The sequence below is a fragment of the Acomys minous genome, assembly GCF_964271855.1.
Source record: "Acomys minous genome assembly, chromosome: 8".
Classification (NCBI taxonomy): Eukaryota; Metazoa; Chordata; class Mammalia; order Rodentia; family Muridae; genus Acomys; species Acomys minous.
The window spans coordinates 20,282,468-20,298,427 of NC_140489.1; the positions used below are offsets into that span (position 1 = coordinate 20,282,468).

Sequence of the window (15,960 nt, forward strand, 5' to 3'; positions counted from 1 at the left end):
AAGAGAGTGTGTTTGAAGTTTCATCTGTGAAGAAGAGGTGAGGTAAACAAAGGAAGGAAGAAAGAGCATTAGTGATTCAGAGATAAAAGTTCAACTAAAGAGAACACAAGAGATAAACAAAACACAAGAGTCCCCGAAATAGTAAGCCTTACTAGAATCATACACAGGTGACAATTGCAAATCAGCCATCATTGAATTGGCACTCCAGAAGGCTTCTAAGGTGAAGAAAGATGAACTCAGTACGTACTCTTTCATAATAACCTGAGTGTAAATGCTCTGAACCCTCTGAGCAAAAGATGAAGACTGAAGGGACTGCCACTGACTGAGAAGCTCGCCTTCTTGACTCCAGTGGTTAGCCGGTGAGCTCTTGAGATCTGCCGCTCCTCAGTGCTGGGGTTACAGCCACAAACTACAGTACTGGATTCGTACATAGATATTCGGGGTTCAAACTTAGGTCTTAGGAACCTCATGCTTGCAGAACTTGTAGTTCTTAACCTGCTGGACCATCTCCTGAGTTCTTAGAATAGAGACTTTACAGTACAGTTGTTTACTTTGTGGTGTGTGTGTGTGTGTACACAAACATGAATGCATGGAGAGTAAGACACTTACATGGTGGTTCTTTCCTTCCACCATGTGGTTTCTAGGGATTGAACTCAGGTCAGCAGGCTTGGTAGAAACACTGAACATCTCACAGGCCCCCAGAGTTACCTTCCGGAAAGAGCAAGGGAATCGGGAAGGGGAGCAAGCGCCAGTAAAGGGAGAGTGAGTGTGCTCAGAAGTGTATGACACACGTGTGAAAATGTTATGACCACACTATTTTGGGTAATATGGGCCAATAAAAACTGTGTGTGATAGAAAAATGATTAATATCAGAGTTCTATTGTCCATTTTGTCTCATATACATACTTAGTGCTTTAACCCTTTCTGAATTTTTATTTTACCAGTATTCTAATCTAGAATATTCTTGCTTGCATCTCTTCATCTAAGACATATGATTGAGAAGTCACAGCTGTATTAGGTATTATCTGTTCCATGAACTCCTGAAAGCTGCTTTCTTCTCATTAGCATATAGCACTATATGTTCTTATTTGAAATGTCCTGCTTTTCTAAGGAGTTTACAAAAGTTATCTGAATGTCATAATACTCACAGTGCCTGCCACAGTAACCCTGACGACGATTGGTACTCAGTAATCATCTGTTATCTTTCTTAGTGAATTGTAGGAGGAGGAGTCTATAGTTCAGTAATATTTCTAGAGACACTGTGCCTGGCTTTGTTATTTATTTTTGTTTTGTCCTGGGTATTGAACAAGGGGCTGCATGTATACCAAGCATGCGCTTCTACCGTGAGCCACAACCTCAGTCCTCTTAATATTTTCAGACTGTTTGTAGTTAGGAAAGTAATGGATCCTACAGTGACATTTTATTTTCATAAGTTCTTATCATTTTCCTTGGTAATCTCTTCCCTCTGCTGTTCCATTCCTCTTAGAATTTGAATAAACGTTTGTGAAAAAAACACCATGTTTATAATCTGATTTTTGTTTTTAGCTTGATAAATTTCTATGACAAATAAAGGCTATGTAAGTGTTTTGTTTCCTTTTAACAGATATAAAAAGAATTGTTTACAATGGCTTTTATAATTGTATCTTTATCAGGTAGGTAGAGATCCCTCAGTTCACGTGTGGGACACAGAAACCATTAAACCGTTGTCTATATTAAAGGGCTACCACCAATATGGCATCTGTGCTGTTGATTTCTCAGGTAAGACTTTTCTATCTCAGTAAGAATGATCAACACACAGGGAATGTATAGTATTTAAATCAATGTTACCTAAGCTTCCATTTAGCTATAGCCTTCACAGTTTGGAGCAAGTGTGCATACTGTTCTCAGCAAACATAATAATGAAGCTTGGTTTTCTAGCTTGTTTATAATTACAGTGTAATGACTATAGCCACATAGTGTTTTTAAAATGTTCATGTTAATATCAGCATAAAAATGGTTTCTGCAAAACACCTAAAACTGTCGCAGGCACTCCTGTAATATGCACCTTCTCTTTGTGCAAACTTTGATACTAATCTTTTATAGCTTCAATGTAAACTTTGAAAATGTTTAGTGTGAATGAGATGAGAATTTTTTAGGTGCCTGTATTCAATAGCAGTTTCAGTGTACCTTATAATGTCAGTTCATGCTATCAGTTTAGCAACTGCAGTGAAAGCTACTGTGTGGATTGGAAGAAAATGTCATTATTGAAGAAGTGTATATCATGAAAAGTAGTGGTTTCGCTGCCCTAACCAAAGTCAGTTATTCATACATGAGATTTGGAGAAAACATATATACACATATATTTTCAAGATCACTAATAGTCAAGAAACAAGAAAATGTAAAACAGGCTGCGTGGGTCAACAATAGCATCCATGATAGCACTGAGCAACTATGGTTTGTAAAAGTGAAACAAAATGGAACAGTTCTCTTACACTGTGACCCTTATAACCTATAAACACATGCACTTCTGTCAATGTGTCACAACAGTCATTCGCTTTAATATTTAGTGTAATCATTACTCGTTGTTTGGTAACCATGACAACTAAGATTTGGCCTTCACTAAAGACAGCCATGTTAGTGACAGCATGTTGTAACCTAGATGCTTTTCACTTGAGGAACTTTTTCTAGTCACTGAGTTTTTATGCCTCAGTAGAGTTCTTACAGTGAATTTAGTTGAACTCGAGCAATTTCCCTTCCATTCCTAATGTTCTTATTTTCTTAATAGAGATTTTGGATTTATCTTTGTGTGTGTGTGTGTGTGTGTGTGTGTGTGTGTGTGTGAGAGAGAAGAGAGAGAGAGAGAGAGAGAGAGAGAGAGAGAGAGAGAGAGAGAAGGAGAGAGAGAGAGTGTGTGTGTGTGTGTGTGTGTGTGTTTTTGATTTGTGTATGTGTTTTTCGAGACAGGGTTTTTTTGTGTAGCCTTGACTGTCCTGGACTCTTTGTAGACCAGGCTGGCCTCAAACATACAGAGATCCACCTGCCTCTGCTTCCCTGAGTGCTGGGATTATAAGTATTCACCATTATGCCCATGTTTGGGTTTATTTTTAATTGACCTACAATAATTATTTATCTTGATGGGGTATAGGGTAATTTATGTGTGTGGTACCAGCAGAGGATGCCAAGGCTTTACATATACCAAGCAAGTGCTCTACTATTGAGCTATCCCCCAGGCCATAATATGATGTTCTGATACGGTATGTATTATGTAATAATTACCTCACAGGATATTTAGTATAATCATCATCATTTTATATATTTCCATTCCCCTGTTTCTTCTTTCAATCTAATGAATAAATACATAGGTCAAGTACGATAGTGATTCAAAAACCCATTAGTCCAGCTTAGAAAATGGCTTCATGGGTAAAATCACTTGCTGCATGAGCCCAGCAACCTGAGTTCAATCCCTGTGGCACATATAAAGGTGGATGGAGAGAATAACTTCATGTAGTTGTCCTTTGTCTTACACACATGCACACACACATACACATACTCACACACATGCATACACACACACACATACATGCACGCATGCACAAGTAAACCATTGTCCCCACTCTCTTCTAGATTCTGGTTCTTTTCACGGATATATACATCTATCATTGCTTTTTCTAGTTTTAAATATAGTGCTGTAGTTTATTAGTCTATTTTTTGTTGCTGTAATGACACCTTAAGGTGGGTGTTCATAAAAACAGAGACCTGGTTCAGAGGCCTGGTTAGCTTACAGTTTTGGAAGCTGAAAGTTTAGGCTCCATTGGTTCTGCTTGTGGCAGAAGGTGACAGGCAGAATCTTGGTGGCAATAAGTGCAGAATGAAAAGATAATGTGAGACAAGAAGCCCTGAAATTTAGGAGTCAAGCGCAGCCAGGCTTTTTGTCTACTCAATTTGGTCTCACATATACTCTTCACCCCAGTCCCTTCCCTCCCTGCAACACTAGGTAGGCGAGAAAGGAGGTTAGGGGGAAAGGGGGAAGTAGGCCTCTTTAGACTGCTTTCTGCTGATTAGGGGCGTCAAGTTCCTTGGGAGAAAGTCCAGTCTTCATCTTCAGAGTACCAGCAAACAGCAGTGCAGCAAACAGCAATGCAGCAATAGCAAAAGCAGCAGCAGGAACAGTAGCCGCCGCCACAGGCCCTCTTGGAGCACTCACATTTATACTCTCTCAAGATTCCCAGAATTCCAGCTATAAACTGTCTGCAGCTGGCAAAAAACCGTGCCCTCCTAGAGCACAAGACAAATCATCGTTAGCTGCTGTCCACAAGCTGAAGCAGCCCTGTATCCCACACAGGGATTAAAACAAAAACATAGTCACATAACTGAGTTTTTAAAGAAGCCAAAATTCTCACTACAGTCAAACTTGTTATTCTTATAACAGCCATTATAATAGAGCTAACTCTCCCTGAGAGAGCATTACACCTTTCTTAGGGCAGAGCACCCAGCATTTTTATCCCCTCACACCAGGCCCGTCCCTTAACTGATCTTCCAGTTTACACCACCACACTGGGGCCAGGCATCCAGCATGTGAGACTTGGGGTGGAGGGCCTTTCAAATGAGAGCCCGGGGCTCTAGAAAACACAATAGACGGTTTTTACTTCAGCATCTCATCTTTTTTGGTTGTCACAGCTGATGGGAAACGCCTGGCTTCAGTTGGAATAGATGACAGCCACACCGTTGTGCTGTGGGACTGGAAGAAAGGGGAGAAACTTTCAGTGGCAAGGTAGGGAGAACACTGAGCGTGTTGGCAAAGCACTGATGTTATCATGTACTTCACTTCTGAAATCCGACTGAAACGTGAGGTTTTTAAAAAAATAATTGTCAGCTTTTATTACTTTTAAATAAATATAATCAAGCTAAAAGATAAATGATTTTATTATTTCTTTGTAGGTTTAGCCCCTATAAACACATTTTTTATTTGCCTTTAATAGTACATTGGAGATTACTATTTCAATTTGCCATTTGCAAAGAGTGAATTCTATTAAAAGCTATTATATCCCAACTGAGAAGCATGGCAGAATGCTCATACATTTAACTGAACACACACACATGTATATGAAACTATATATTTTATAATATTTTTCCATTTCTGTGTTTTCTAAAATGAGCATGATTTATTTTATAATAAAGTGTTAACAGTGCTTTGAGGGACGAAGTAGCTAACAGTGTCAGAGGCTACATTTTAAGTTTGTTACTCCCTCAAATTGAGATGTTAAAGTACTTAAAAATATGAATGCTTGGCCGAGTATATAGATGATGTCCAAGGACACAACAGTTTCAAAGGAACTTTGAGGGTAAGATGGCTCAGTAGGCAGCGGCACTGAGCGAAACCTTAGTCCCATCACCAGGGTCTACAGCATGGTGGAAGGGGACAAGTGACCCCTGCAGGTTGTCGTCCCACTTCTGACACACATACTGTGACACGAATATGCCACCCCTGAACTAAATAAATGCAATAAAAGAAATATTAATATTGAAGGATGCTAAATTGTAACGAATTACTATTTCAAAAAAACTTTAACTCATTCTTGTCACACACAGCACTCCCTGTGCACAATACGGCGGGTCCCATGGGTACTATTTAAATGAAGTTCTCTGTTCCTTGTTTCTACTGTCTGGAGAATCAGCCGAGCAGAGTTAACATATTTAAATAGTGACCAATGTGCAAGTGTATGATTTCACAGGTGAATGTCACATACCAGGAGGAAACACCTGTCCAGTAGGTGGAGGACTGATGATAGGATGTGAGCTGGTCTGGGATGGGTTATCTGCAGAGCTAAAACATTTTGGTTTGTTTCAGAGGCAGTAAAGATAAGATTTTTGTTGTGAAAATGAACCCTTATGTGCCTGATAAACTAATTACAGCTGGGATTAAACACATGAAATTTTGGCGTAGAGCAGGTAAGGAAATGTTTCTTTTTACTTTTTAGAAATTCTAGAAAGCGTTACATTTAAAACAATTTAGCTAAGTACCATGTGGTATGCTGGGCTGGATCCTGGGATAGAAAAGGAAATTTTTTAGAAAAACTGAAATCTAAGTGAGGCCTGAGGTTCAGTTAAAAGCACTGTGTAAATAACATTAACTTTTTAAAAGTCTTGATAAAGGGATACTGTTGTTAAGATATTATTAAGGAAAACTGGATAGAGGACCATGAAGAAATACTGTTACTTTTATATATTTGTATAAACTTAAAATGATCCAAGATAACCTTATGGGTGGGAGCGGGTCACAGATCAGGGATAGAGTGCATTTCTAGCCTTCTCAGGCCCTGGTTTGATCCCTGCTCCCATCAAAAAGAAAAAGTTTCATTTTTAAGAGATGCTCTTGTCTTAGTACATTTTAAACAAAGATGATTTAACATGTGGGTAATCAATGTACAGATTTCTTCCTTTTGTTTTTTTTAATTTTTTATTAATTTATTCTTGTTACTTCCTTTTGTTATAGATATGTTTTATAGTCTAAACTAACATTGAAAATTTGAAAAAAATGCCTTGTATGCTATAAAGTAATACAGGAACAAAATACTATGTTTTTTAGTCATTTATCCATAAATTAGTCGAAGTTATTACTTATAAATCACAAATGTGAAATAAATTTATATTTTACAATAAAAATATCTTTTTCAAATAGAATAGTGTATTTTTTCTTTCTTTCTTTTCTTTCTTTTTTGTGTTTTGTTTGCTTTTCAAGGCAAGGTTTGTCTGAGTAGCCTTGGCTGTCCTGGACTCACTTTGTAGACCAAGCTGGCCTCAAACTCACAGAGATCTGCCTGCCTCTGCCTCCTGAGTACCAGGATTACAGGTGTGTGTCACGGTGCCCAGCTCCTAGAATAGTATATTTTTGTTAGCCGTGTTGCTCTGAAGTCTCAATGAACTGAAACCTTTCAGATAAAATCCTTAACCATGAGAAGTGAAACATTAGAAAAGAACATTGATGACATTTCCCAAGTTCCTGTAACTTCCAAGTTGTGAGCCGTGTGGGACATGAGCTGATGTTTCAGATTTGTATTGACTGCTGTACCAGAGACTCAGCAAATCATAGTGTTTATAGTTACAAAGTAAAATCCAGTTTGTGGTTTCATTCCCACAAATTTGCACAAGCATTTCATTGGGCCATATCAGTTACTTGGAATTGAAAATGCCTACTAAGTAACACGGGAGTACACATGTGTGAGCATCCCCCCTTCCTACATATACACACACACAGACACCTCACTTATACTTTTGTTTGAAATAAGAGATTTAAAGAAAGTAAATACTAGGTGGCTGGAGAGGTGGCTCAGTGGTTGAGAGCACTTGCTCTTCTAAAGGACCCAAGTTTAGTTCCCAGCACCCACCTGGTCACTCACAGGTAGGGGAACCAATATCCTGTTCTGGACCTTGTGGGCACCGCATGTACCCAGTCACCATTAATTAGAAACATTCTGAAGACTGACCAGCTACAGGGAATGGGCCTAGTGGAGGAAAACCATGGTCAGCCTTACTCTGAAACTCTTGTCTCAGTGACTCATAGATCCCAGTGTGACTTCTTCTGAACAGCTAGCCCTGTGAACTGGAGCATCTTGTCAAGCATGGGGAAACTGCTAGACTGGGATTCCAGTGTTGGCTCTGAAGCCATTACCTGAACCCTCAACTGGTGGAGGGCAATCAGACAAGCTATGGTGTACTGCTAGTGGCTACAGCAATTAGGGAAGTGGGTCATGGGAACAGAAAAGGAAACGGGATCATTTTTCTGTGGCTCTACGGCTAATCTGCTCCCGGAGGCTTCCTATGAAGCCAGTGGCCCCAGGAATTAGCCCATGGCTAGTTGTTAATGGATTCAGATTTAGGTGGGTAGTGTGTGCTATAAGCAAAGGCTAGTGCTGCTACTTGTGTATTGGGTTCCATTTTCTCTATCTAGCCCTTCTTGTCCTCTTGAGTTATCAACTCTCCCTCTCTAGCTGGCTCTTCAGCATCAAATGTACTATTATTTTTCCATTTAAGTCATGAATAAGCTGTGCCACAGGCTTCCACCACCAGAGACGGGCTGTTAGAACCATAATGCCTCCCATCACAACACTGTGAGATGAAATAGATCTTCCCTTACACTCCTTGTCAAGTGTTTGGTGCAGCAGTGAGGAGAGTAACCGGGTCCCTCTCCTCACCTGTATAGACTAAAGTGCCTTCAGTGTTTAGGCTTTCCCTCCCGCAGTTTCTCCCCCCTTGACAGAAGTCTAATGCACTTTTGTTCCCTGACCATTCTACCCAACTTTTCTTGCCAGGAAACTAGTGACTGTGGCTGTTATTAAGATGGCTTTCCAAGTACATCTGGAGTCTGATCTCTTTCCATCTTCTATGCTACCGCCCTCATCTTGTGTCCTTTATTCTTTAGCCCAGTGGTTCTCAGCCTTCCTAATGCTGCAACCTTCTAATATAGTTCTTTATGTTATGGCGACCCCCTCCCAACCATAAAGTTATTTTGTTGCTACATCAAAACTGTAACTTTGCTACTGTTACAAATGTAATGTATCTGATATGCGACCCCCAAAGGGGTGGCGACCCACTGGTTGAGAACTGCTGCTTTAGCTCCGTGATTGAAACTAGACGTCCACGGTTTCTCATCTCCCCCCTCCTTTAATCTAGTCTCAGTCTAGAAGCCAAAATGAACCTCTTATTAACCATATGCTAGAGTTTGTTATTGTCTCATATAGTTGAAAAGTTGCTCAGGGCTAGAAAGCTAGCCCAGTGGTTACAGATGTATGCTGCTCTTGCAGAGGACCTGAGTTCAAGTACAAGCACCCAGGTTAGGAGGATCACAACTATGTGTAACTCCAGTTCCAGAGGAATCTAATGCTTCTGACCTCTGTGAGCACCTGCATACTTGTGTACAACCTCCCTACACACACAGATCCACATACATGCACATAATTAAAATGCAAGCAAAGTTAGAACCTTCCAGTGGCCTGCAGTACAGCCTCAGATGATCTAGCTCCATCTACTGTTATCAGCCCTCTTGCTTTCTTTGCTGCTTCTTGCTTCTCTTGGTGGTGGCCTTCTTTTATCATCATCATCATCATTTATTTACACATTACATCTCACTCTTCCAGTTCCCCCTCCCTCTTCTGCCCTATTTCCCTCCCATAGACCTGTGACAGGGGGGGCCACCTACCCCACTGTCTGGCCACAGCCTATCAGGTCTCACCAGGATAGCCTACATCCCTTTCCTCTGTGTGTCCGCAAGGCAGTCCTGCCAAGGGGCAGTGATCAAATCGTGGGCAACAGAGTACATGTCAGAGATTCAGTGTCAGTTGCCCCCTGCCCCAACTTGGAGAATTGGCTGCCCATTGGCTACATCTGAACAGAGGGTCTAGGTTCTCTGCCTGCACTGTCCTTGGTTGGTGTGTCAGTTTGTGCAATGCCTCCCTTTGGAGTTCCTGACCCCTCCTGGTCCTTCATCCCCCCACTCTTCCATAAAACTCTCAGCGCTCCACCCAGAATCCAGCTTTGAGTCCCAGTATCTGTCCCAATCCCCAGCTGGGTGGAGTCTTTCAGACATCTATGTTGGGCTAATATCCACTTATAAGAGAGTATATACCATGTGTGTCTTTCTGGATCTGGGTTACCTCCCTCAGGATGATTGTTTCTAATTCTATCCATTTGCCTGCAAATTTCAAGATTCCTTGCTTTTTAATAGCTGAATAGTATTCCATTGTGTAATTGTACCACAGTTTATTTATCCATTCTTTAGTTGAGGGACATCTAGGTTGCTTCTAGAGTCCGGCCATTATGAATAAAGCTGCTATGAACATAGTTGAGCAAATGTCCTTGTTGTATGGTGGAGCATCTTTCAGGCATATGCCCAGGAGTGATATAGATGGGTCTTGAGGTAGCTTCTGAGAAAGCACCAGATTAATTTCCAAAGTAGTTGTATAAGTTTGTACTCCTACGAGGAATGGAGGAGTGTTCCTCTTTCTCCACATCCTAGTCAGATAGGTGTAAGATGTAGTCTCAGAGTCATTTTGATTTGCATTTCCCTGCTGACTAAAGACGTTAATCATTTCTTTAAGTGTTTCTCAGCCATTGAATATTGTTCTGTTGAGAATTCTCAGTTTAGCTCTGTACCCCATTTTTTAATTGAGTTATTTGGTTTGGTGGTGTCTAATTTCTTGAATTCTTTATATATTTTGGATATTAGCTGTTTGTTAGACGTTGGCTTGGTGAATATCTTTTCCCAGTCTATAGTCTGTCGTTTTGTTCTGTTGACAGTGTCCTTTGCCTTAGAGAAGTTTTTCAGTTTCATGAGGTCCAGCAATAAGACAACTAAAGGAGATCAAGGGGATACAAATTGGCAAGGAAGAAGTCAAAGTATCACTATTCATGGATGATATGATAGTATACATAAATGACTCCAAAAATTCTACCAAGGAACTCCTAAAGCTGATAAACACCTTCAGCAAAGTGGCTTGATATAAAATTAATTTTAAAAAGTCAGTAGCCCTCCTGTATACAAAGGTCAAATGGGCTGAGAAACTAATTAGGGAAACTACACCCTTCACAATAGCCACAAATAATATAAAATATCTTGGTATAACTTTAACCAAGCAAGTGAAAGACCTGTATGAAAAAAGCTTCAAGTCTCTGAAGAAGGAAATTGAAGAAGACATCAGAAGATGGAAAGATCTCCCTTGTTTGTGGATTGGGAGAATCAACATAGTAAAAATAGCCATCTTAACAAAAGCAATCTACAAATACAGTGCAATCCCTATCAAAATACATATACAATTTTTATAGACCTTGAAAGATAAAATCTGAAGTTCAGAATACGGAAAAACAAAAACCTAGAATAGCTAAAATAATTCTGTACAATAAAAGATCTTCCAAAGGAATCTCCATCCCTGATCTCAAGCTGCACTATAGAGCAACAGTAATAAAAACAGCATGGTACTAGCATAGCAATAGGCTGGTTGACCAATGGAATTGAATTGAAGACCCAGAAATAAACCTACACACCTATGGACACTTTTTTTTTTTTTTGACAAAGAAGCCAAAACCATACAATGGAAAAAATAGCACCTTCAACAAATGGTGCTATTCTAAATGGATGTCTACAAGTAGAAAAATGCAAATAGACCCATATTTATCACCCTGCACAAAGCTCAAGTCCAAGTGGATTAAAGACTTGCAACATAAAACCAGACACACTAAATGTGTTAGTGGGGAAGAGCCTCGAACAAATGGGCACAGGAGACAACATCCTGCACAGAACACCAAAGGCCGGGTTCTAAGATTGACAGTTAGTAGTTGGTGGTTCTTGAAGAGTCTAGTCACTCTCTCTGCTGGAAACATCACTCTAGCAGCTCGCTCATGCTTCTCCCGCAAGAAGCAGTAGCAGTGGGAGTTGTTGTTGTTTTCCTCAGCTCCTCCTCTTCTTCCTCCTTTCCCTTGCAGTCCTGGGGATTAAATTTAGGGCCTCTTGCTTGCTAGGCAAGAACTCCACCACTGAGCTGTACTCCAAGCCCTCATTTTTTTATGGAGATGCTGCGGTCTATGGCTTCTCCTAGGCCACCTTCATGAACATGGTCTCCTCCCACCTCCTGCCTCCTTTTAGGCTTGTATTTTTTCAAGGTGTCCAGCCTCACTGATGTACTGTGTGTATTACTTGGTTCTTATATTTACTGAGTGTCTCCTACCATGGAGCTCCATGGAAACAGAGCTTTGTCATCTGTTTGCCATTGCTCTAGTCTCCATGCCTTGACTAGCATGTGGCTAGTGGATGAACGGCTAAGATGATATGAAAATTGATCAAACTCATTAACACTAATACATTTAACTTAAAACTGCAGTAAGAATCAGTTGGTATTTCACAGTCCTGGTCTGATAGCACCTAGTGTCCCTGACAGCGGTAAGCTATTAGCAGATGTGTAAGGTGCTCTGTTAACTTCGAAGAATCAAGTGTTGATGTGTGTCTTACACTGTCCCCTTCACACAGTCCCTTAGAACAGCTCCTTGGTGTGTCCTGAGAAACCTGTGCACTTGCAGAGAAGCCCTTATAAGCCTATTTCAAGGAAAGTACTTCTGAGAACAGAAACTTACAGGCAACTTAAAAACTCAGTAATCGGAAAGTGATTACATAAACAATGGAGCCATCTTCCAGTAACTTGACAAAATGAAAAACACAAAGGGAAAGAGGAGGGACACTCACGCTATGTTCCTTGGAGCTTTAGGAAACGTAGAGTTGTTCCTTTGGTCACATATATGCGAATCTACAAGAAGGGTGATATTGTAAACATCAGGGAATGGGCACTGTTCAAAAAGGAATGCCCCAGAAGTGTTACCACGGCAAAAACGGAAGACTCTACAGTGTCACCCAGCATGTCGAGGGCATCATTGTGAACAAGCAGGTTAAGGGCAAGATTCCTGGCAAGAGGATCAATGTGTAGGTTGAGCACATCAAGCACTCTAAGAGCAGGGACAGCTTCCTGAAGCGACGGAAGGAAAATAATCAGAAGAAAGAAGCGAAAGAGATGGGCACCTGGGTCTGGCTGAAGTGCCAGCCTGCCGCTGCTCAGAGCAGCACACTTGGAGAGGGCTGATGGGAAGGAGCCTGAGCTGCTGGAGGCCATTCCGTGTGAATTCATAGAGAAAAAGAGGATCCGGGCTGTAAAGTGTTTTTCGTAAAAGAACAAAGAAAGGAGTTCAAAAATTAGATTTCTAGAAGTATTGATTGATGTGTGTATAACTGACAAAATCTTGGGGATGTCAGCAGACTGCAGAGGGATGGGAATGGCCTATCAGTTGTTCGTGCATTTTTTTTTTGGTAGCAGATAGGTAGGTAGTCGTTATATTGGCCTTTAAAAAAAAAAACTTTTCTGGGCCGGGCAGTGGGGGCTCACACCTTTAATCCCAGCATTCGGGAGGCAGAGGTAGGTGGATTGCTATGAGTTCAAGGCCAGCCTTGTCTACAAAGCGAGTACAGGACAGCCAAGGCTACATGGGGAAACCCTGTCTTGAAAAACCTAAAAAACAAAACAAAAAACTTTTCTGTGTCCTTAAATAAGTCATAACAATTTTTAACAAGTATTATAAAAAATTCTGACAATGATTAAAACTGACTTAGTTTTTATCTTATTTACCTAAAAAGCTGTAGCTTAAGATCCATGGTATAAAGGATTCCCCAAATCGATTGATTGGCCTGTAATTTTCCTTTTAATTCTCTTTACTGTTACATGTCTTTCTACCAAACATGAGTAGAAATAAAACTGTACTTGGAACTGTGGACATTTTAAAAGTAACCCTTTCGTGTTTTGTGACTCAGGGGGAGGATTAATTGGAAGAAAAGGCTACGTAGGCACTCTGGGGAGGAGTGACACAATGATGTGTGCAGTGTACGGGTGGACTGAAGAGATGGCCTTTTCTGGAACATCCACAGGAGATGTGTGCATCTGGAGAGATGTCTTTCTTGTAAAAACAGTTAAAGCCCACGATGGACCAGTGTTCAGTATGCACGCGTTAGAGAAAGTAAGTAACCTAGGGAAACTAAGTTACATGTAGCTATCATGGAAGAAGCACTGCTTTTTACTTGGCTGGGCTACCTGACTATTCACCGTTTTATTTCTTCTCTCCAAATCCCTAAATATGATATGAAATAGTATGCTGCTTAAAAACATGTTGTAACTGCCAAATAGTGGTGCATCCCTGTGACCCCAGCTCTCAAAAGATGAAGGGAGAAGGATCATAAGTTCAAGGTCATCTTTGGATGCATAACTAGTTCAAAGCCAGCCTGAACTACATGAGACCCTGCCTGAAAATAAAAAAAAAAAAAAAAAAAAAACTTTAGCTACAAGTGGTGGCTCATGTCTGTAATCTCAGAACTCTGGAGGATTATGAGTTTGAGGCTAGCCTGGGCTATAGAGACTTGCTTAAATAAGAGAGAGAGAGAGAGAGAGAGAGAGAGAGAGAGAGAGAGAGAGAGAGAGAGGGAGGGAGGGAGGGAGGGAGGGAGGGAGGGAGGGAGGGAAGGGGAAGGGAGGGGAGGGGAAGGGAGGGGGAGGGGGAGGAGGGTGCAGGGAAGGAAGGGCTGGTGAGATGGCTTGGCCTGTAAGATATCTGCTGCACACACACTCCTGAGATCAGTCCTTGGAACACACAGTGGAAAGAGAGTTGTCCTCTGTCCTACACAGAAACACACTCCCCTCCCCCCTGTGTTGTGTGACTCCTTCTTCCTCTCTGTGTCTCTCTTTTCCTCACTCTCTCTCCCTTACTCTTTCTTATGCACACACAAATTATTCTGAAAGGAAAATAAAAGCTTACTACATTAAGTCCCTGCTCTGTGTCAACATTATGCTAAATGCTCTCCTATTGATCATATCCTACATCTCTGTATAATTATAATCACACTGAAGTACCGCTGCTGCGTTTTTGAGGTAAATTAGGAGGCTTTAGAAGGATATTTGTGATTGCAGAATGTGGCTGGTGTAGCTCATCATCCACTATATTAACGGTTCTTCTGGCATCCTATTTTATTACCACTATAAATACCTTTATAAATTTTATGTTGATGTTTGGACACTGTAGTAGATGCTCATGCTGTTATTGAAAAGCTCTGATTTTTGGCTATATTCTTTCTTGCATGGTTTTTTCAGTATAAAGCATGTAACTGGTTTTGATATATTTTGGTCTTTACTAACTGGAACCCTTTTTTTCATAGGGTTTTGTAACTGGAGGAAAAGATGGTGTGGTAGCTCTTTGGGATGATTCCTTTGAAAGATGTCTCAAGACCTATGCTATAAAAAGAGCTGATTTAGCCCCGGGATCTAAAGGTGGTTTCATATTTAGTCTTTTGTTTGGGAAAAGACTAATTATTAATCAATATGCTTGATCACTGAGGTGGACCACAAGAAATATATTTTCCCTTCTTGATGAGCATCAGAGTTAAATAGAAATCACTTCACGTGATACCAGAGTTGCCATTCTCATTTCTCTGAAGTAGTTGATGATATACAAACTAACTAAGACACCCTTAACTTTAACTCCCACACTTCCCAGCACCCAGGAGCCTGCGTTCAGTGCCTGGAACCCCCTATGGGAGAGTGTGCTGGCCTCCTCTCCAGCCTCACAGGTCCTTAGTTATCTTTTCATTTCTTCCATTCAAGGTCTGGGCCACGCTCCTGACCTCAAGGTCTTCACCGCAAGCTTTAACTTGCTCCTAGGGTGTGGTCTTCCCTCCAGCGACAGCACCATGTGCTCACTTCTCAGATCCCAGATGCTTTACTCTGTACAACTTCATCCTCACTCTCCTTCGGAAGGGTTAATTTGCTTCTCAAGTTCACCTTTCTAGTAACCTCCTCACATGAGATCTGGGGCAAGAGTTAGATCTGCTGTACTTACAGTGCACTGCCTAGGCCTTCTTAGGATGCCCTGAGTGAAGGGCTGTATCTTAAACTGTTAGAATTCTGATCTGGATGTTATAAGTAACCTAAGGGGAACAGGAAGCAGAGGACCATTTGCTGATGTATGAGGCAAAGACATAGTGGAATGGTAGTGTGGGATCTGGGTAGAACAGAATTCTATGTTGTTATGTTCTGAGATCAACACATTGGATGACTAAAGGAAATACAGTGCATTATTAGAATTTCTAAAATAAAAAAAAACTTCATGTGATTTTTTTTAAACCATCAAAACAGCATCAGTGGGGGAAAAAATACGTATTCTTGAATCATCTTAACTTGGTACCTTCAAGAACTTCTCCACTTAACATTTCAGGTCTTCTCTTAGAAGATAACCCATCTATCCGTGCCATATCATTGGGACATGGTCATATTTTGGTTGGCACAAAGAATGGAGAAATACTAGAAGTGGATAAAAGTGGCCCAATAACACTTCTGGTCCAGGTACTCCCAAATGTTAATATATGCACTTTCTTCCTGTGTAGTTCATGTTTTCATTCAGGCTGTG

General features: G+C 40.8%; 1 protein-coding gene across 9 annotated transcripts in view; it reads left to right on the forward strand.

The window, feature by feature from the left end:
- EML5 (EMAP like 5) overlaps window positions 1-15,960 on the forward strand; it is a 117,686-nt gene that overhangs the window by 43,999 nt on the left and 57,727 nt on the right. For all 9 annotated transcript variants that reach the window (XR_014781267.1, XM_084792959.1, XM_084792961.1 and 6 more), the window contains exons 15-20: window positions 1,653-1,758; window positions 4,657-4,750; window positions 5,828-5,928; window positions 13,322-13,524; window positions 14,714-14,825; window positions 15,769-15,896. Coding sequence is in view for 8 of the 9 variants with exons in the window: in XM_084792959.1 (XP_084649085.1) it covers window positions 1,653-1,758; window positions 4,657-4,750; window positions 5,828-5,928; window positions 13,322-13,524; window positions 14,714-14,825; window positions 15,769-15,896 (744 nt within the window). In the remaining variant the exon portion in view is untranslated. The remainder of the gene's footprint in view (window positions 1-1,652; window positions 1,759-4,656; window positions 4,751-5,827; window positions 5,929-13,321; window positions 13,525-14,713; window positions 14,826-15,768; window positions 15,897-15,960) is intronic.